Genomic DNA, 23,152 nt, shown 5'->3' with positions numbered 1-23,152 from the left:
TCTGTGCTGAGCGCACGCTTCCAGAACAATAACTAAATAGTCGCAAGAAGCTCCCAATGTGTGTTTGAGATTGGGAGCTTCCAATCATGTGACCGCTGTGACAGCCAATCACAGCAGACACATGATCAGATTGCTTGCCTCCCAGCATTGAGATTCTCCTAAAGAGATGGAGACCAGTGATGGGAAGAGGTTAAGGACATTACTTTTTTGCACTTTCTATAACAAAACTGTTTGGGGGAAAAAAAAACCTCCTCACATTGGACACTATTTTCCAAGACAAGCATCTATGGAAGACTAAATGGTTTAATGAGTTAAAAGCTAATGTGCACACATATACACACACACACACACACACACACACACACACACACACACACACACACACAGACTTCAACGTTGTAAAGCTGTGGAAAAGACATACAGGTTAGAACAGTAAAGTTGCGCAAATGCTTTCATTTAGCAACTGTGAATAATCAACATACATAGTCAAATAAAATTGTTGGATTGCTATGGCTTAATTTTCCGATTTGCCGTCCTGATGGCTTCACATTTTCTTTTGTAAGACGTCTGTAGAGAAAAAAAAACAGTTCTCTTTATTACAATGTTTTATAACCACTATTAACAGTTTAACTGGCCATAAAAAACAAATCTACTATAAAAAACCAGTAAGGATATTTAAAAAAAAAAAGAAAAGAAAAAAAAGGGGGGGGGGGGTTCTTCTGTAAAATACAAAATGTAATTAATAAAATTAAAATCTTTTGTAAGAAAAAAAATACCATAAAGGCCGAATAACTGTTGCTTCCCACAGCTTATTCCATTCATAGATCATGCTAAAACACAGCTAAGGAAACGTTGGTCATAACAGCAAAATCTTCACTTAACATTTTCAGGTAATAAAAATATTTTTTGTCAATTGCCTCTAAAATGTACTAGAGTTAGAAAATTAGCACTTTTCTGTAACTAGTAAGACTGTTCTTAATGAGACTGGTGCTTAATGAAGGAGCTAAAGATCTCATGAAGAGAGAAAATAATTGGTTCATACCAGTGTGCCACAGAAGCCATTACATTTTTAGTGCAGCCTTTAAAAGCGTTTTCAGCTGATGTAGTCTCAAGTCTATAACTCTCTTATAAAGGGGACAATTTCTGCCTCAGTGATAGCAGTACTGCAGCAGCATACACATTTATTATCAACTGCAATGTTTCAAAGTATTCCATTCAAAAGAATTTAAAAGGGGTATTGCTTCAAAAGCTAAACCATTTGCTACTAATCGTCCCTATAAAAAGGTAAAGGATAGGTCCCCTCACTTTCTTTTCTAGTGGCAGTGTTGTAACCAGCACAAGAAAGCTCTCCAAATGTAACAAAGGCACCTGTTAAGTAGTTATATAGAACAAAACAAGACCCATGTTTACAGGAATGCCCATAGGGTTGAGTACTTGTAAATGCTCAGGGTAGGATACTGGCATTTGAACGTACAGAAAAACAAGAACATGCACTTATGTCCAAACTAGGTTAATGCAGGCTTACTGACAAAGCTGAAAACATACAGGAAAATAGCCACTTAACATATTAATCAGAGCTAGCAAAGGAACCTACAGTATATGGAAAGAGAGGCTACCAGGAGGAAGACCACAAAGCTAGTAAATCACAGTATGACTCCATTATGTAGCTGTACTTGATGGTTATAGAACCAACATTCACCAGAAAAAAATTTAACACATTTAATTAGAAAGCAATCCTGCCCCGTCAATGGAAATTAATATCAGCAGTCTCAACTGATTTTGCAACCTTGTTGTTGCAAAACATACTGATAGCATTGGTTACAGAAGGATTTCTAAACTTTTGAATGTTCCAGTGAGCACTGTTGGGGCCATAATTCAGAAGTTGGAAAGACATCATTTCACCATAAACCGGCCACAACCAGGTGCTCCTCGCAAGATTTCTGAGTGAAAATAATTATCAGAAGAGTTGTCCAAGAGCCAAGGACCACTTCTGAAGAGCTTCAGAAAGACCTGGAATTAGCAGGTACAATTTTTTCATAGAAAACAATAAGTAATGCACTCAACAGCCATGGCCTGTATGCACGCTGATCACGCAAGGCTCCTTTGCTGAAGAAAAAGCATGTTGAAGCTCGTTTAAAATTTTATGCACTGTGAAATACTGGGAGAATATAGTCTGGTCAGAAGAGACCAACATTGAACTCTTTGGATGCCATAATACATACCATGTTTGGAGGTCAAATCACCCCAAAAATACCATACCAACAGTGAAGTTTGAAGGTGGGAACATCATGGTGTGGAGCTGTTTTTCAGCATACGGTATTGGCAAACTTCATTTCATTGAAAGAAGAATGAATGGAAAAATGTACCAAGACATTCATGCTAAAAATCTGCCTCCATCTACCAGGATGAAGATAAAAAGGAGGCCGGACATTTCAGAAAGACAATGATCTCAAAACACAAAGCCAAGGAAACACTCAGTTTCAAAGAAAGAAAATAAAGCTGCTAGGATGACCCAGCCAATCACCTGCCTTGAATTAAATCAGAGTTCATAGTATAGGCCTGTGGAACCTTCAGGATTTGAAGACTGTGTGGAAAAATGGGCCAAACTCACAACTGAGCAATGCATGTGACTAGTTTCTCCATACAGGAGGAATCTTGAAGCCGTCATTACCAACATAGGATTTTGTACGAAGTATTAAATAAATTTCAATTAGTGTTCGGGTTCAATACCTTTTCCCTGTGTCATTCCATTTTATTACACGCAACTTAATTTTTTAACTTAGTTGTTTGGTTTCTTTGTATGTACGAATTGCATTGCTTGTTACTGACATGGGGTGAAAATTTCATATCAATAGCACCTATAGAAATACACTACATTGCCAAAAGTATTGGGACACTCCTCCAAATCACTGGATTCAGGTGTTCCAAGCACCTCCATGGCCACAGATTTTCAAAGTCATGCACCTAGGCATGCAGACTGCTTCTACAAACATTTGTGAAATAGGTTACTTTGAGGAGCTCAGTGTATTCAAGCGTAGTACCATGATAGGTTGCCACCTGTGCAATAAGTCCATCCGTGAAATTTCCTTGCTACTAAATATTCCACAGTCAACTGTTAGTGGTATTATAACAAAAGTAGAAGCAAATGGGAACAGAAGCAACTCAGCCACGAAGCAGTAGGCCACGTAAAATGATAGAGCGGGGTAAGCACATGCTAAAGCGTACAGTAGTCACCAATTGTCTGCAGAGTCAATAGCTAAAAGACCTCCAAACTTCAAGTGGCCTTCAGATTAGCACAACAGTGTGTAGAGAGCTTCATGGAATGTGTTTCCATGGCTGAGCAGCTGCATCCAAGCCTTACATTACCAAGTGCAATGCAAAGCGTCAGATGCAGTGGTGTAAAGCATGTCGCTACTGGACTCTAGAGCAGTGGAGAAGTGTTGTCTGGAGTGACTAATCACGATTCTCTGTCTGGAAATCTGTTGGATATGTCTGGGTTTGGCGGTTGTGCCAAGTATAGAGTTTGGTTGGTGGGGGGGGGGGGGGGGAATTATGGTGTGGGGTTGTTTTTCAGGGATTGGGCTTGGCCCACAGAAGGGAACTTTTAGGGTGTCAGCATACCAAGACATTTTGGACAATTTCATGCTCAAAGATTTGTGGGAACAATTTGGGGATGGCCCCTTCCTGTTCCAACATGACTGAGCACCATTGCATAAAGTATGGTCCATAAAGACATGGATTAGCGAGTTTGGGGTGGAGGAAGTTGACTGACCTGCACAGAGTCCTGACCTCAACCCAATAGGACTCATTTGAGATGAATTAGAGCGGAAACTGCGAGCCAGGCATTCTTGTGTGACACCAGTGTCTAACTTCACAAAAGCGCTTCTGTAAAAATGGTCAAACATTCCCATGGACACTCCTAAACCTTGTGGAAAGCCTTCCCACCTAAGGATGTGTTATTACACAAAACGCGTTGGAAGGAGCCCTATTGCTGACCTCTAGCCACCGCTACTGATGAGCGACGGCCAGTTTGGTACTTTTTTCATTTATTTAATTACTCCACATGGATATGTTTTTATGTTACTTGCTATTATTACCTTAAATAAAATACTACACTATAAGCACCTTTCTGGCTCCTGTGGCTGAGCCAATTTCCCCCAGGACCACCAGGCACCCCACCCTGACGGATGGAGAAATGACCTCGTAGCTGTCAGCATACGGCTGCACCCCCAGATGTGCGATGTATTATAATCTATGCGCATTATAATTTATGGTCTGGTGAGTGTACATCCAAGGGTGGATTTCCTTTTACAAGCTTTTGCACAGTTACTCTTCACGGATAACTTCACATGCCAATCATAGGCATTTCTTCAGCTGATATCTTTGCACAAGAGATGTTTTAAATTCACGAATGCTCTGATGAACTTATTTTATTGCATTTTAGGTCATCTTGAACTAGTTATATTAATATTGCACTTTCAGCACTTTACTCACATATGCATTTAAGTCACATGCGTTTATGGAATTTATGACTTGCATTTTTTAGCGCTGCACTAATATTTCAGAAATTGTGATTCTGGGACTGTTACCTATACCCTGAGTGTTAGCTGCTTTTAATTCATTTGAATATATATAATTTTATCATATACTGCATTTAGCGCTCGCTCTATTATCTTTTCTGCATATGTGTTTTGTGTACAGTGTTAGGTGTTTCTACTAGGCACTCTGCTAGATTTTCTTCTGCTTTGCAGGGAATGAAAATCTGACAGATTGCAGCCGACAGAACACAGCTCTGCCTTGTTTACATAGGAAGAGCTCTGTCCTGTCACTCTTGAAGATCAATGGGTGGCGGCGCTCATCCATTGGCGGGCACCTGTTGGTTGGCTTCTACTGTGTCCAATCGTACTTGCCTGATGAAGGGGTCCTGCGAGACTCCAAAACGTTGCCTTGCTGTAACTATGTGATCGTTCATTAAAACTTTTGGACCCATATTGGTGATCCTTGGTGTGCTGGTGACATTCTCCCTTTCCAAATCACAGAAGAAGGAGCATTCCGGCTGCATGCGCACGCCTCCTATGGCGGAAGTGCAAAATCACATTTATATACATGACTTTGCACAGAACGTCCGCTTGTAGCAGTAAATCTGCTATAGGGCGGATGGAAAGTGGTTAAGAATGAACATCCTGATTATCTGGCAGAGCCCACAGAGCATCCTTCCAGGAGGCTCAATACGTCAGCATGCCATATTTGTCCAGAAAATGTGGATCATCTGAATGTTCTCCATATAAATCCCGTAAAACAGACAAGGAAAAGGTTTCAGAAGAGGAAAGGCATAGATCAGGGTGCACTGATCCCACGGAGTCAGTGGAGAATTCACTGCTGTATTTGGAGACAAACCTATCCAGTTGTTGTCAAACCTGGAGGCCAGGCGGTCCACATCAGGCCTCCCCCACCTATGACAGGTCCTGAAACATCGCTGGCTCAGGTACTATTGCCTAAGGTGCAAGCGCTGTCAGCTGAGGAAGTCTGCCAATTGTCTAAGCCTGGCGTGTACACAGCAGATAGGGCTAGAATGTGAAGTTCTGCATAGGACAGAATGTATTCTCACTCTTTTTCCACGGCAAGACTTCTGGTTCATGTAGGCGTTGTACACCTAACCTTGATCAGATGGCCTTTCAGTAGAATAATGCAATGCTACAGAGACAGTCAAAATGCCCAGTGCTCCGGGATGTTCATCAGGCGACAAGCATCCACCAACAACCAACTCTCCTGTATAACAGGAAGCCCAGGATTCCTCCTCAGCCCAACAGGCTGGTACCTATAGTGGGGATCTTTCAAAAAAAAAAAAAAATAAACAGAAAGAAAACACTTCAGAATCCAGAGCCAAATTCTTGAGCCACTGAACCAGGGACAGCTTGGTCCTTTGTGTCAAATGAATTGGTCTGTCCAGGGACCTAACTGACTTGTCCCACAATGACAGAAAGATACATTGTAGAGGTCTCGAGTGAAGCTGGGCAAATGGGACTTACACTGAAGAGGCTACCATCAGGACAAAGACTCTCATACAAAGACAATTCACGGACTGGAAAATTCAAAGAGTCTTAAGTTTCTCCTGTGAAAGAAACACTCTGGCCTGAGCTCTGTCCAGAACTAGACCCTGATACACCAAATAATCAGATCCCCTTGAACCTCCGGAATGTCTGGACAGTCAAACTCACATTGTCTGGCAAAGCCAGAGCTGACTGTTCCTTCAACAGGAGGTTGTCTGAGTATCCCACAATGAAGATGCCATGAAAGTGCAACAGAGCTAATACCAGAGCTAGCAGCCAAGTGAACACCCAAAATACAAAAGAAGGGCTGAAGGACAGGGCCCCAGATAAAGAAAACATTGATTTACTGGAACAATGGCAACATGCAGGTACTTGTCCTTGGTGTCCATAGAAGCTAGTTTCCCTGGTGACGGTAAGTGATTACAGGCCTGGTGAATTCCATGAAGAATTTCTAGTCTTGAATGATGACATTCAGAGCTTTAAGATCAAACATATGGCTGATGCCCAGGTTTCAGTGTTTGGCGCACTACACTACACTTTAGTTACTCAGCTGAAAATAACAATACTCAAAAAACTGACTGCAATTTTATACTTACTTCATAATATATTTGGCCCTTTCAATTGTTTGTGCTTTAACTCTGACAAGTAAAGGGTGACTGTTGTATGTTTCATTCTTCCATTGCCCATACAGACGATACCTTTAAATTATAAAGGAAAGATAAATATAAATTAGAGACAAGGTTACATTTTGTGAAATTGAAGACAGATCTATGATGGAGTAGGAAAGTCCTCCATAAAAGATGTTCAAAATAACACAGGGAAAAAAAAATGTTATTTTTACACACTCTAGTTTTATATATATATATATATATATATATATATATATATATATATATAAATAATAAAAGTGAGCGCTAATCCAAAAAAGCAGCTAAGCACTCTAAGTAACCAAAAAATACTTTAACAGAGTAATATCAACAAAAGTGCAGCACTAAATAATAAAGTCTGAAAAATGTCCACTATGAGTCTAATTCATAAAAACGTGCCAGATGACAAGTAGAAATCAATGGTGGTGATCCGTGAAGAAAAGCAGAAATGCGCACTCACCAGAAGACCGATATAAGTAAGCAGTATGCATCAAAGCCCTTGGATCCTCAGTCGAGGAGAAAACTGGTCTGGTCAAAATGGGTTGATCTTCCCTCAAGGATGTAGAGCTTATCCACAACAGATCCAGGTAGCCAGAGGTCTCCTACAAGTGGATGGAAGGAAGGGGTCACCTGCTTACCGGGGTTCTTCTTCCTCTTGGTAATTGCCTGAATTCTTAGTAAAGGACTCTGCAAAAAGGTAATCCTCATCAAGCTAAATATCTCCCTTTCTGCAGCAACATGATTCTGCCTTGAACTCCCATGGTACATCTGGCACTGGCACTTCCATCCATCCAGCTGTAGGAGACCTCTGCATCCTTGAGGGAAGATCAACCTATTTTGACCAGACCAGTTTTCTCCTTGATTGAGGATCCATGGGCTTTGATGCATACCGCTTACTTATATCTGTCTTCTGGTGAGTGCGTATTTCTGCTTTTCTTCACGGATCACCACCATTGATTTCTACTTGTCATCTGGCATGTTTTAATGAATTAGACTCATAGTGGACATTTTTCAGACTTTATTATTTAGCGCTGCACTTTTGTTGATATTACTCTAGTTTTATATAGGCTTAGCAAAGAGAGCACACAAGTACTAGCTATTATACTTATTCTATTTTGTCTGTCTTTGAACTACGCTAATCTGCTAGAGCACTGATAATAGTAAAAGATAATAGCAACAACAACAGTAACAAAAGAAAGACAATGGATATACAGAGGATTCTGGGCTTTCTAATAAGGCAGTCCAGCAGTAGCTGCGCACTTAGAAGTGCCCTCGCTCTAATACTGTTACTGCAAACTGAATATAGAACATCAGCCAGCCAATCTCCAGGTTGGCCATCCTCAATATCACTGCCATTTTCTTCTCCTGCTAGTGCTACTTTTATTTGGCTTTCATGTGGATAGCTTCGAAAAGCCCAAATAAAGATAACAATGGCAGCTTGCATATTTCAGTGTGGGTTTTCTTTAATAAATGTTTTATGTAAATGATAACGACATACAGATATGTTAATCTTTCAAGTAAGCGTACCTGTATTGGTATGGAAATGTTTTCATCATGCCCCATAGTTCTTCAGACATGCATGCATTAGAGTCCATTAATGACAATGATGGAAGTAACACCTGATCTGTAATGCTTAGCAGGCAGCTAAATAAAATCTCCTATAGGGAAATAAGAATTGTCAACAGTGACATATTAAATGCAGTGCATCATGGATCACATGACCAACATCTCAATCAATGAAAAGTAATCAAAAAGGGCTGGCACAAGTACTTCTACAAGTGCAAAGCTTGTTATTTTATAAAGAAAATTGTACATTTTATACAGAATACAGATTGCAGTCCTAGAGACTATAACCATATGATTTGCCATATTTTTAAAGTTTCCTGTTCTTTTATGCAAAAAAAATGTATTGCACTACATTGGAAAAAACCTGAACCTCCCAATTTATCAATGTAGATTAGATTGGTTAATGAATCCTTGCCGCTGTAAAAAATTGACCTATATTTCTAGAGGTTGTCCTCGTAAATTCAAAAAAATTTGATCTACTGGGACATCCTCGGTATCAGGAGATACTGAGGTTTAGAATGTAATTCATTTCCCGTAGCTCATATAACTACCATTGCTTAGGTGGGAGTCGTATGGGAAAGGAAGGAGAAAGACATTTCCCCCCCCCCCCTTTTTTTTTATGACTCATATGCTGCCATTTGTGCTGTGATATGTAGTCAGTATCTTATTCACCAGCTAAGTTGTTTCTTGTTGTATTGTAACAATGATGGGACTGTATTCGATTTTCATTCCTTTTGTAGTCTAGCTATTGGATATTTGTCTCTAGCCTGTATTTTGCACCCATCATTGGGTACCCTGCTTACCACGGTTTGTTCTTGGTTTAAATGTAAAATAATAAAATTACCTATTAAATTAACAACAAAAAAAAAAATGCTTGTTCGGGGTAGTTCAAACCGGCTCTTAGGTTTGGAGGAGAGATGCAGATGGGAGTAAAGGTAAGTAGAATGCAAAGGAGGGAAATCTTACGTTTCTAAACTGTGAAAAAGTACATCCCTACGTTGAGCTGTTTGGTATAGTTTCATATGGAATCCTAATTAGTACCATAGGGAAGGAATTATTCAGTATTTTTTAAAGTGAGGCTAGCAGTGAGTTAAATGTAAATTTACACCCCACCACCACTTTCCAAAACAGTACACTTACCATTTTTTCTTTGTCTTCTGCTCTGCTTGCATCAGGTTGAAACTGGAAACAAAAAGCCAATAACAAACAAATTACAAGGTTTGCAGTTTCTTGTAACTAGATGGACTAAATGCATGATGAAATACTACAATGATAGAATTTTCCACTAAATAAACAAACACATAATTATCTATGCACTGAGAAATGGCTACAAGAACAGCTCACAGGAGGATATGAAAAGGGAGAATTCATTATCAGAACTACACTGGAGAGCCTGGAGTTTCCAACAAAAATGGAAGTTTTGTTAAAGGAAAGAGTCACAATGTGGAAAGTAGATTTAATTTTAGGGATATAGCTTCACGCATTTCCAAAATTAAACATGTTTCCCCACAGATATTATACTTTTCATTAGTTAAAATGATTACTTCAGTTGTAAAATAAAAATAAATATAATTTATTGTTTTTTAAAAAGTCCAGCCTGCAAAGAAAAGCATTAAATACTCACCAATGCAGCCCAGCTTCCTGCACAATCCTTCACCAACACTTCTGGGAATGTTCAATGCCCCACTGCAGGACAAAGTAGGGACGTAAGGGATAGCAGGCAAACCCATTCCATCCAGCACACTTCCAGGTATGAAGGATGCCAAGCCCCAGGTTGCACTCTATTGTTTCCTCTGCCGCCTCTTACTTCATTACTGTGTCCTGAAGACATGAATTGGGTCAAACTACAAAGCCCAGCAGGAGACACAGGCATGAAGGACTCTAGGAAATGTCAAATACAGGATTATTAAGTAATACATTTCTTCAAAACGACAGTGGAGTTTAGCAGCAGAGCAAGCATGTATTATGACTTTTCTTGGCAGGCTGGGATACTTTTTAGTTTATTTTGAACTAGAAAAGCTACAATTTCTGGGGAAATTGTGTGAAGTGTTCTTGCCTCCGCCAGTAGTCTACAACTGGAGTGGGCGAAGTAACTGGGTGGAGTGGCTTGAGTAAATATTAAAAATGAAGGCACAGTCGGAGTTTAGAAATTGCCCTTCAAATTTGAGGTGGCTAGAGTGCAGTTTCAATGAATGTCACTGGGCGGCGTGAGTTGCAAACAAATGGTCATATTGTGAAAACGATCAGGATTCCTCCATTCATACCTATGGGATGAATTTCACCACAAAAACGGCGATATTTCGTGAACCATTCGGCGAAACGTTCCACAAAGTAATAGCACACCAATCGGGAACAATCAGCACGTTTCAGTATATTACTGTCTATGTAGTGTAAAAACTGTGGGAGGAGTTAGGGTGGTAAATTTGGCTATAATAATAAGAATATATATGTGAGATAACAGTAAGTGGTCTTGCCATGCAAAAACACTTAATAAGGACAAAGTAGAAAAATAAAGTAAAAATGTTTCTTCCAGTTGCTGCAACAAAAAGTTTATTCTTAGCTTTGACTAAACATATTACAGTTCATCCCAGACACTTACTATTTTTGAATCCGCATTGCCAGTGCACCAAACATATGTCAACAGGCACCATAGGAAGCAACGTTAGTTCACGTCATGCAGATTAGATAGGGTTCGAACCACATCTAATTTGCATATGTGAACCAGCACTTAGGGGTTCACACCCCTGGAAACATGGATGGAATAATTCTTTTCTGCAATGTTCCACTTGACAGATGCTAAAGTGTATTTTCCTTTCCGACCCATCATATTGCTTTTCGCACCACTAGATGTAGAGGTGAAAGCATATTCCTGTCCCATATCGTGAAGCACAGGATTGTTCTGTTACCAATCAAGAGGGTTGTAAATGTAAAGAGGATAGGATTGCTGCCACTCGTGACAAGCCAAGGTGAATAAACAATAAGGAGCTGCCTCAGCCTCCATGTCTCCACCAAATTACACAACCTGATGCACTTCAACCTCCCCACCAGGGCTTATTCAGGCCATACATGGGTCAAATTCTGAAGAAATATCTTTAGAAAATCTGAAATTTTATGCGTTTTGTAATCCGATGGTGCCACCACCAATTTTGAAATTCGACCAAGCCTTCAATTTCACCTCCAGTTGCTACAGAACAGAATTTTCGTGGCTGTGAATCTTTTCTTTCCAGGTCACAGCTCATGCTCATTTCTCTTTTGATTATATTTCTTGCACGATTCTCCCATCATGGATTAGAAATTTGTTCATTTTTCAAAAACTTTCCAACATGCCTGACCACTCAAATTCAATGGCCACACGAAAATCGGCTGATGCTGTGGCCCACTAATGGTATGACGTTTGAAAGAAAATTCTTAGTTATGATTTTCTAAAGAAACTTTCTTTGGAATTCAACCCATGTATGGCCTGCATTAGTAATAGGATGCAGGACAAGCCTGAAAGTGAAGCAAACGTTGAGCATGAGCAGAGGGGAGCCAGCAATGAAAGAGCAGGAAGCCGTATCCAGCTTCTCGCAAATCAAGATGGCAGAGGCGGGGAGCCGAAGACCAGCGAAGAACTGGTCAAATAAATGGCTGTAGTTCCTCCTCTTTAAGTACAAATCTTTATAGGTGGTCATATACTGCTAGTTCTTTATTGCTCAGTCAGAGGGCAAAGTGGAAGGAGGAATTCCCTAACAAGGACACTGTATTCTGATAGTGAAACCCAATGCTGTCAGAATATACTGATCAGCAGCTGCGTATTTTGCAATACGTCCCTTTGAAAGAAGTCGATCAAACAATTGTATTCTGTTGATCAGGGACTGCCATACACTGATCAAAATTCAGATTGGATAGGGTGATTGACACAGCTACCAAGGAAATTACTGCTTTGACAGATGTCACTTTTCTCCATCTCCAGGCACTTGCCCAAAACAATCTCTACACAAGAAATGCAGAGGGAGAGGGCATGTCACATAAAATGTTCCAGGGAAGTGGGCAAGAGTTTTGTGATGGAAAAAAGTACAGTCAGTCAAAGCAGCTATCACTCTGCTAGCTTTGTTGTCAGCTGGAAATTAATTTAACAAAAAAATAAATAAATAAATAAATAAATCGTTAGTACTATTAAGCCTGTGACAATACATGTACATTTGTTCCGTGCAAATGTGGGCTATTTTCTCTCCTGGTCAAACGTTATTCATTTATTGAAAATAGAGTGGTTCAGGGAAATACCAAACTATAGCCCACAAGATGGAGCCGATTATAGTAAATAAGTATTTTTTTTTCGATGATCATTAGCTCCGTCTTATGGCCATATTGCAGTACATTGTATTTCCTAATTCATGCTATTCAGTATAAAGAACATTTAACATGGAGGGAAAATAGCTTAGGAACATTTAACTTTGCCCCTATTCATTCAGAATTAATGTACCTGCAGTTCTGTTATTTTTCTCATAATTACACCCCGAAGTGTATTTTCATTTTTGCTATCAAATGGGGATAACATCTACTTTATATGTATCATCTTCCAATTGACATATCACAAAAAATTATTTAAAAAAAAAAACAAAAAAAAACACAGGAAATCCCGGAACAGGCATAATCCCTACAGTCATGTACAGCTTCAGTTGTTTTAGCAAGCTATTAACAACAAAAAAAGAGGCAGGAGATTTGGAAGCTATAGAACTTCTCTGTGGGTCTTCAGGAAACACAAAGAGGGAATCAGCCTGCCAATGAACAGCAAGTAAACACTGATCGCAGGAATCACATCTAAGGTATGAAGATCCTTGCCCCCAGCATCTGGAGCTTAGGACAGAAAGAAGGCAAGAAAATGTCCTGGTTAAGATGAAGCAAAGAGATCACTTTAGGCAAAAAGGACGGCTGAGGCCATAAAAATACCTTGTCACGGTGGAACACAACAGCTCCTTACAGGCAAGAGCAGCGAGTTCTGAAACTCTAAGACGAAGTAATGGCCACCAGAATAATAAACTTGTGTGTCAGGACTAAGGAAATATCCCGGATGGATTCAAATGGAGATGAAGCTGACCACTTCTACAAAAGAATGCATCAAGAAATGTAAAGCAAAGGGTATTTGAAAGAACCTGACCTTTAATTGTACTCAAGGCCAGACCTTGATCAACCTATACAGCACCTTGCTGGTCCACAAGCAATAAATCCTTGTACTGGGGTCCATCACGCAGAGCCCAGTGCCAAACAGCAAAATTACAAGCAGTCCCTGCGTATCCAGTACAGAGTCTGTGAATCCAAACACTGTATTTCCAACGCAAACGTTCCTGAAAATAGCTGTAAATGTAAGTGGCTACTGCAGTGACCAACAGCTAAAAACCAAAGACATTCATAACGAGAAGTATGTCACCAGCATGCTAGGGATCTCCGAAATGGATCCAAAGAATTATTCAGCAATCGCATCATAGTTACATCATAGGGTGTGTTTAACTGCATAGTTACAGAAAGCAATGTTTCAGAGCCTTGCAGAACCCCTTTATCAGGCATGTGACATAGTGCAGAGTAGGGGTAATGTTCGTCTTAGCAGACCAGAGAAGGTAACAGATCAGGATTGAGCCAGCCTCCCAATCCCATATGGAATCTTAAGAACAACTAGTCAAAGAAAGTATTACTTGCACAGACTGCACAGGCATAACTATCACCTCACACACACAAAAAAAAATACACCGGTAGATAAGCCTATATGAGAAGTTATGCATGTGGAGGGGATTTCCTGTCATTTTTTTTTGCCAGTGTCCAATTACCTGAAGGCGTCAACACAACCCTATCAAAATGGATATGAAGATACCCTGTGTCCTGGGATATAAAATAAAGAAATATTTTAAAACATTTTTAGGTATGCTGTGGAAATGGGAACACATAGCATATAGTAGCATGAGTTTCTCAAATTTGATTACAAAGGTGGGATTACACTTTAAAGGCAAAAAAGAGATATGCTATGGCTTAGACAGGAAACAAAAAAAAAAAAATCTTCATCTTTTAACCAGGTGGTAAGTAAAATCTCACATGTATACTGTAGTTCAAAGTTAACAAAATATTAAAAAAAACAATTATGGGACCTAATCTATAGCAATAAAAAATAAATTTTGACTTATCAGCAAATTCCATATCTGAGAGTACAGTACAGAGGCAACTCATTCATACCCCACTGGTTGTAACACCACACCTACAATTGAATGGACACTGGCATGCTTTTCAGGATATGCCTCCCCAGGGCAACTCCCTATAACCCTATCCCACTCTCAGGTTTGTAGCAAGCAATACAGAGTAACAAGGAGAGTTTAGGGATGGTGCTCTGTGTCCTGTACTGTACTCCAATATATTGATTTAAGAGGCAAGTCAAAATTCCTCTTCTCTTAATCGTCCAATATACAGGCACCTTATTCATACACCTTGGGACACCCCAAAACAATGAATACAGGGTGGGCAACTAAGCAAAAAACTGTGCCAGCAGGCCCAAAAACAACAGAGGTAAAAACCCCAGATTCAGCGAGTGCCACTGTAAATATGTAGCTGAAAGCTTTATTAGCAGAATATTGGACATGTACCTAGTAAAACATTGAAAAAAAGCATGAACAGAAGACCAGATGGCAGACTTACGGAGTTGAATGACAGAGGCTTGGTGCCTAAAGCCCCAGGATGCTCCAAAAGAGTGGGGTGTGTGCGTAACTGCGTAAGAGGTAGTGTTCTAGAACATATATAAAGCTCTAATGATCCTTCTCTACTTAGCAAAGTTGGACTTTGAAGCAGGGTGTCCCCTGCAAGGACCTAGGGACAGAACAAACAGGAAATCTGTTTGTCTAAAGGAAGCAGTAGCTTTTTAGGTGCACTTTGCTCTGATAACATCCATACAATGTACAGAGACTTCCTCTGGAACCTTAGGAGCAGGGCACAAGGAAGCCAGAAAAATGCCCTCCTTGAGATGGAATACTGAAACCACTTTTGGAATGAAAGATGGTCAAGGGCGTAACACAATCTTGTTATTTTGAAGTATGAAAAAGGGCCGCTAGTTCTGAAAAATGTCTAAAGCTGGCCATATATGGATCAAAAATCATCTGATTCAGCAGGAACCAGACAAATTTTTATTCATATGTGGCTGCTCCCACTCGACAGAAGTCATTCTAGCAAATCAACTTGTTGGAAAATTCTGCTCAATAGGACAAGACCTGTTTGTAGGAATGCCATGACACTGGGTACAGAGTAGTCCCTGGGATGGAAATGACTCTGCATACACCAGGTGAAGTAAGTTTTCCTTGTACAATAATAGGTCTTCCTGGATGCAGCTATTTTGTCTCAGCAAAGTAGGAACTACAGACTGAAGACCACTCAAGACTGAAGCAGGGTAGAATATAGGGCCCTGAGACAGCAGGTCCAGTCTGTTGGGAAGGGGCCAGTGGTCTTCTGGAGGAAGAAGTTGGATATTGCCTATGTACTACGTTTTTATGTCTTCTTCTCTTGCTCTATTTGTGGAGCAAGAATTGGAAGACTGCTCCCCGCTGTGACAGACTTGTGTCTGTTTTAAGAAGCTTTCAATTGTAGGAGAAGAAGGACTTTGCCATTCTCAGAGTTGGAATGGTCATCCACGGGGCAAGGATTAACTATGTTTGGGGGTAAATAAACATAGGCAGATTCCGGGAAGGAGCTGGCTTTTTCCACTCCGACAGAATGTTTACTTGCAGAGAATTTTAAAATGAAATTGGGCTTAGAGTACTGCCCAATCCAACAAGGCACGCATTAGACCTAGAACTCTCATGGAAATTCTCAAAGGTGGGATTTCACTTGGATCTCAGTTACTGAAGATGCGCTTTTAGAGGAATAACTTTCTTTTCTGGAAGAAAGACCTTTACCAGAGATAAAGATACAATTAGACCAAGAAACTTTAGTCTCATGGAAGACTGGAATTTTTCTTTTCTAAGCTGATCACCAAGCCAAAGGCCTGAAGCAGTTGAACTGTCTTTTGGGACATTCACAGAGTTCTGCAAGGGGGATGCAGCCTTCCGAAGGTCATCTAGATAGACTGTCAACTGTATGCCCTGAGTTCCGAGAAGGGCAAGCAAGGGCATTGTGATGTTTGTGAACACACTGGGAACAGGAGACAGGCCTAAGGTAATGCAACAAACTGGAAGTGGTCATCTGCCAATGCAAAACGTAGAAATTTCTAATGCGATGGGCAAGGGAACATGCATATAGGCATCTTGGATGTCCAAGGATGCCAAGTGTTCTTCTTGTCCCAAAGAAGCAATTACTGATCTTGCTGATTCCATATGGAGTTTTGGAATGTGAAGGCATTTGTTGAGGGATTAGAAAAAGGTACCTCCGTTAAGTTTTGGCACCATGAACAGGTTTGAGTTGAATCCTTTGAAGCTATCTTGGTACCACAACTCCGAGACATGTGTTTTATGCTTTCTTGCAAATCTAACTGCCTTTGGACAGCTTTTGAAGCCCAGGAAGTTTGTGGAGGTGCTCTGCATTTAGAGGAACTAGAAGCACCTAATAAGGTGGGCTTTGTTACCCTTCAGTGAGAAAGAAAAACATTTCCCACCTGTGACTTCTTTAATGCTATGGTCAAGTGCCGCACCAATACAGGTGTCTTACATGCAGGTTCTGCGGTCCAAACTATTAGAGTATCCAGCACATATGTATAGAGATAGGAATTATCCTGTATCTTTCTCTCATGACATGTTCCAAGGCATCTACATGGAAAAGAAGTGCAGAGAGGAGGCCTTGCCTGTCCAGACACTTGCTGTATCGCCTGCGAAATTGAGGCAGCCTTAGACTCCCTACTGTCCACCATTATTGCTCTGCAGCCCAGATCACACCCCTTACTCAGCTTTTCTCTGGAGAAGATTTGCCCTTGTGGGCCCTGATAGACATTTTGGATACACACCCTATTTTGCCTTCCTCTTTGCTCTGGCTCCCTCCATCTTCCAGACCTAAACCATTAAATCCGATCCTGGCACATTCCTTACGATTCTGTGACTCATGTAAATATTCTGCAGGCTTATTGTCTCCTCACCTATTTCTCCAACTATTTTATTGCCCATAATTCCCGTAGGCAAATCGGAGAAGGGGGCCTTCAGTTGGGGTTAGAAAATTTATACAAGGTTTTATCCAGGTGGTACTTTACACCGACCAAAATAGCAAAGTATGTACCGGGCTATGACCCATGTTTGTTTTCGTGGTTATAATACTGACGGAACAATGCCCCATGTATAGTGGACCTTAATGTAGCTCATCGACTATGGACCAGAGTTTATAACCTTTTTACTTTGTCACACATATCAACCTCAAGAAGAACCCCAGTGAAGCATTGCTTCTTAAACCCTTCAGGGACGTGCCTCGTAAAATCCGTACAGTTTTTTTTTTTCATGGCAACCAAAACTATAGCATATTCTTGGAAATACCATACTCTTCAATTTGAGGAAATCAAATCTAGAATACAGGGCTTCTTTGTCAACGAAAAATCAACAGCAGGTTGGAAGATAGCCACGACAAGTTTCTATCTGGCAACCCTGGTTGGACTAACACCCCATCTCCTACTTCACCATGAGATTGACCATCTCTAACCTACAGTGTAAGGCTCCACCTACTTCCCTTCATGGGGTCGACGTGCTCTTGCATTCCTCATTGGTGAACTTCTCTTCTTCTCCTAATCTATATCCCTCTACCTTCTCCATTCCATTTCTTTGTTTCCTTTTGAGACAGTGGGATCTCTCTTTTCCCATATCCTCTCGCTCTTCTCTCAGTATTTTTCTCTTTTCTTTTCTCTTCTATTTTTTTTTTACTGGGGTCTCTGGGGCCATTGTTTGATATCGTCTAACGTCATGCACCCCCATCCTTCTTAACTGCTTTCTAAGGATTACGGAATTGACCCTCACCATCTCCCCCCCTTTTTATCCCTCTTTCTTTTTCCCAGGGGTGAGCCAATGATGGGATATTGATGGAAGACATCCCAGCGGTCAGGTTCTATCACTATGGTAGATACTTGCTATAGACTACCAGGTTTCGCTATAATTCTGGTCATGAGCTCGGTGTAATCTTTAAGTTATTACTCAAAACATACATTAAGCTGTTCTGTTACATGGACCCTGTGATGAACGCAAGATCGCTGCCACCAATATTTGACGATCCCATGATCGCTGTCACCAATATGTGACGAACACGGCGCCAGACCCCAGCCCTTCTCACCAAACTCTTGACCGAAGGACTAGCCAATCTAAAACCGCAATGTCACGTGCATAACAATGCCACACCCAGCTGCACCCTGCACAACGATTTTCCAGCTAATTGGACCACAATCTATGTACCGGCAGCCTGAGCGATTGTTACTGGGTCAGGTTAATTACGCAATTAACCCTTCACACTGCCACCACCTCCTTTTTGTACAGAGAAAGAAGAAACTCGGCAATATCAGCTATAACACTATAATGGTTGAGATAATTGTCTGTATTACACGGTCACCGCAGGTCGGTTATACAGAGGGTTAAACAAACACAGTAGCGCTCTTTTTAGAGGCAGGAATTTGCAAATTGCAATAAAGAGCTATAGAAACAGTTCAACACTTTCAGAAGGAAAGATTATTACTGAAAAGTCAAAAAGGGGTGCAATAAAATATTTACAGAAAAAGATGTTTTTTATAATATATATATATATATATATATATATACATATACATACATATACATATACATACATATACACACACACACAGAGAACAATAGCACAGCAAAGAGATAAAAAGGAGGTTAAAGTACTTGCCAAAGTCCTGGGTTAGCAGATCAAGTTTCAGAGCAAAAGGGCACAGGTCTCCCCCAGGTGGTCCTGATGTTAAAAGGGGGAATTCTTCAACTTAACTTTTCTTAGGCCTGACAACCCAATTTGTAGTTCCCCAGCAGGGGGTGTCTGTGAAGTCAAGGACCAATAGCCCGTTTAGGGCAGGAAGGTCTGGGCATAGACCTAAACTAGAGCCAAAATCTTTTATAGTTCTTATTTTGGCTCATAAATTTTCATATGCACAAGTGACACTCCACCCGCAGGTAGATTATTATGCAGGCATGTCCGAGGATTGATTCGATATTAAATTCTACACTGAATGGTTCACATGATCTACTTTTCTGCTTTCCTATATATTCCAGCCAAGGAGAGTGACCTACCAAACTGTTCGCCTTCTCTTGGCTAATCTGAAGATATGCCTGGTTTTTATGAAACTCTCATATTCCAAGATATGAGACATAGGGGAAAAATGGATTTTTAAAAAGGTTATCTGGTTTCCTGCTTCTCTGGAATAACTTGAACTCCTGGGAAGGCTTGCATTATCTTTTTACGAGGTGCTAGGTTGCACAGGTTCTTTGGACAGCTAGGCCCCAGCACCCTTTGGGGTCTTATAGCTCGTAGCCCCCTGCTGGGCCTCCTGTGACACTTCCAACACATATATGTCCCTGTGAATGAACAGAGAGGGAAGGGGGAGAATGAGGGGGAAATACGTTTGTCAGGATGGTTAACCCCTTTGCCAAGATGGAGGTTGAAGCCAAAATGGTTGAACCGTGTCCATCTGTGGGTGTACGCCTGCCACAGACCCCTGCATGGGTCACTCGTTATTATGAATCTGTACATTGTTCTTTACCTTTGAACAACTGTTTATGTATCGGTTACGCTCCCATGCTCTGTTGATCTATTCAATTAAAATCTATTGGTACCCAGAAGTGAGAGGGAAGCTATTGTATTTGCTCTGAAACTGCGCAATCCTGAAAAAACTGTTGTTTGGGTTGTTCTTAGTTAGCTGCAGTTTGCCATGCTGTAACAGCAGCAAGAGCTGGTTACTGGATAGAGTTCAGAAAAGCTCTTTGGGAACTTAAAAGCCTTTCAGGAGTGATCCAGTCATCGTAATCTGTATGGACGCAAAGTATGCTTTACAAAGGTTTAGTAGGTCTTGTTGTGCCCAAAGGGGCATGGCAAGATGGAGGACAGTCAACTTTTACTATGTCAAGGTTTTTGTGTACAAAGGCAATGAGTTTTTCAACACTGGCACATATACTGTAGGAAATCCCTCTTCGTTGTAGTGACTGAGTGAGGGAGAGAAATCTTCTGCAGCTTCTTACAACACTGCCTCTTCATTCCCTGTAATTCGGCATCCTCTAGCACAGTGGTTCTCAAGCTTCCTAATGCCGTGACCCTTTAATACAATTCCTCCTGTTGTGGTGACCCCCAACCATAAAATTATTTACCCAGTAATTATAATTCATGAATGTCGTTTTACCTCCAATACTGCTGCTTTCAGCACAGTAGCTGCTTTCTACACAGTAACTGCTCTTTACACATCAGAAATATGTTTTCCAATGGTCTTAGGCGACCCCTGTGAAAGGGTCGTTCGACCCCCAAAGGGGTCGCGACCCACAGGTTGAGAACCACTGCTCTAGGACCAGTATATTAAGGTCTGACTTCAGAAACAGGAACAGAAGAGCTGGGACATTTTTAATCTCTGGACAAGGACGGCTGAATTAAGGCTGTAATTTGCCCGGAAAAAATAAATAAATTGAATGCGTAGACTAGTTCCTGCGTCGGCACAAGGGATGCATTGTTACTCTGTGGCTGTGCTGTGTGGGTCTTCAGCAGAGCAAATGTTCGCCTGCTATTTAGAGTTGGCTTCTTTTGGCCTGGTCTCCACCATAGCTACAAGTGAAGGAATTCCCTTGTGGGGTACTCAAAATTAAATAGAGAGATAATGTAAGCTTGTCCAGTATCTGGTAGGAGTACATAGTGACTGAGGTGTAGGTTTCCCTAAGACTAATCCACACAGCAAAAGGAGAGGAATTGAATGAATAGCTTTTAAGGGCTATAAGCAGAAGTGACATCAAAGAAACCAGTGGTGAGAGTTCAAGCTTGGCCATGGACCTGTGAGTGAGCTCTAAGTGGCTAAAATTTTAGCCTCAAGTTTGAAACGTTTACACTGTAAAGTAAATGCATTTCAAGCACAGCCCTGGTTTGCAGAGTAACAGTCTGACTGCGTTACCTGTTCACAACACTAGATTGTAATTAAAGCCCATGCTTTGCTCATCACAGTAGGCATACTTCCAATGGGGTCCCTAGAGACTTGGGTCCATTGTGATGGACTTCAGTCCTGGACCTGTATAGCATGCTACAGCTAACTCAGCGCACTGCACCTAGGGTCAAGGTGAGTGCCCACCGAAAGATTCAGTGCTCGAAGCAACATTACAGCCTGTCCCCACAGTGTGAGGCCCTGGTACTGCTCCAATGCTTTTCCAGAGGTTGCACTAATCCAGACACATTGGGGGAGATTTAATAAAACTGGAGCACTCAGAATCTGGGGCAGCTGTGCATGGTAGCCATTCAGCTTCTACCTTCAGCTTGTTCAATTAAGCTTTGAGAACAAAACCTAGAAGCTGACTGATTTCTATGCAAAGGTGCACCAGATTTTGCACCACGCAGTTTTAATAAATACTCCCCTTGCTTCTGTGACAGTGAGGTTGTTTAAAGAATTCTTCAGGAAAATAATAAAATAGTAAATCTGTTTTTTCTGGCAGGGAGAAGAGGTCCATCACCTACAAACACTACCTGAGAACTCACTGAGTATGGTAGTGTTATAGTGGAAGCACCCTGGGGGGGGCATAACTTCAAAAGCTTGCCAGTGTCCAATCACCTGAAGGTACAGGGCTATATTCCAAGGCGTATTAACACATTTCCTGTGTCCTGTATTGTACAATTAGGATATTAGCTTTACATTAATCTTTTCACTGTCCATGCAGTCAAGTGTCCCTTTTACATTAAACTGGCAAGGCAAAGGCAGGACTCACTTTAAGAATTTACGTGTATTAAACCTAACTGAAGAGGGCTATTGATTTTGTTAGGGTTACTAAACACTGATCTTTACTCTTACATATAAGATACTTTACACCAAGCTTTAATCAAGAATAAACCTAGAAAGCCATTAACCTCTTGCCCTCCTGAGGATTTAGCCCCTTTCCTGACCAGGACATTTTTTGCGTTACGGCGCTGCCTTACTTCAACTGACAATTATTATTATTTTCCCACGAATTGAGCTTTTTTTTGTTGGTATTTGAACGCCTATGCATTTTTTATGGCGGTATAGATACGGGAATTTGTTTTCTTTTACGAATAATAGCGGCGATCAGCAACTTATAGCGCAACTGCGGCTGGCATTCTGACACTGGGGGGAACTGAAACCAATAAAGTGATCAGTGCTAAAAAAAAAAAAAAAAAAAAAAAAACACACAGCAAAAAGCACTGACACTGTACTGATGGCACTGGGCAGAAAGGGGTTAACATGAGGGGCAATCAAAGGGTTAACTGTGTGCTGGGAGTGTTTTACTGGGGGGGGGGGGGGGGGGGAGTTAGTGCTTCACTGTAAGTAAACTGCTGTGGATGGCTGTGACATCCAAAGCAGTTTGCCCAAGCCGACAGGAAGCAGAACTGTTAGTCCTCGGTAATCACCTGGCGCCAGTGGGTAATCACTGGACGGGACCCTGTGATTGACAGCCGCAGAAGCGAATGGCGGCACGGGTAGGGTGCGCGCCCCCTACCTGGAAATGCAAAATCACGTATATATACACACGTGATTTTGCGCACCCCTGCCGCCCTGTAGCAGTCTATCTGCTATAGGAGGCAGGGATGTGGTTATCAAAACACAAAGTCAACTACATAACAATGAAACCGGTCCACAGTTAATTGTGAACATATTCTAGTAAATATCAGAAGTCAGAACTAGAAGAAGAACTGCTCTATAAAGAGTGCTTCAACATTGAAATAACTCCTTTGTTAGCCATATGAAAGCACTGAATAATTGAACAGATGGAA

At 41.0% G+C, this 23,152-nt stretch overlaps 1 protein-coding gene across 1 annotated transcript in view; it reads right to left on the bottom strand.

The window, feature by feature from the left end:
• Window positions 1-23,152, bottom strand: part of THOC2 (THO complex subunit 2) — a 194,010-nt gene that overhangs the window by 116,463 nt on the left and 54,395 nt on the right. The window contains exons 13-16 of the mRNA XM_089677206.1: window positions 9,404-9,445; window positions 8,225-8,355; window positions 6,647-6,748; window positions 483-567 (exon numbers count right to left, since the gene is read on the bottom strand). Of these exons, the coding sequence (XP_089533332.1) occupies window positions 483-567; window positions 6,647-6,748; window positions 8,225-8,355; window positions 9,404-9,445 (360 nt within the window). The remainder of the gene's footprint in view (window positions 1-482; window positions 568-6,646; window positions 6,749-8,224; window positions 8,356-9,403; window positions 9,446-23,152) is intronic.

Source organism: Staurois parvus, unplaced genomic scaffold (assembly GCF_062004578.1).
Source record: "Staurois parvus isolate SC_StPar_1 unplaced genomic scaffold, SC_StPar_1.0 ptg000181l, whole genome shotgun sequence".
NCBI lineage: Eukaryota > Metazoa > Chordata > Amphibia > Anura > Ranidae > Staurois > Staurois parvus.
Note: the sequence above shows the minus strand (reverse complement) of the source record. Positions and strands in the feature narration are given on the sequence as shown.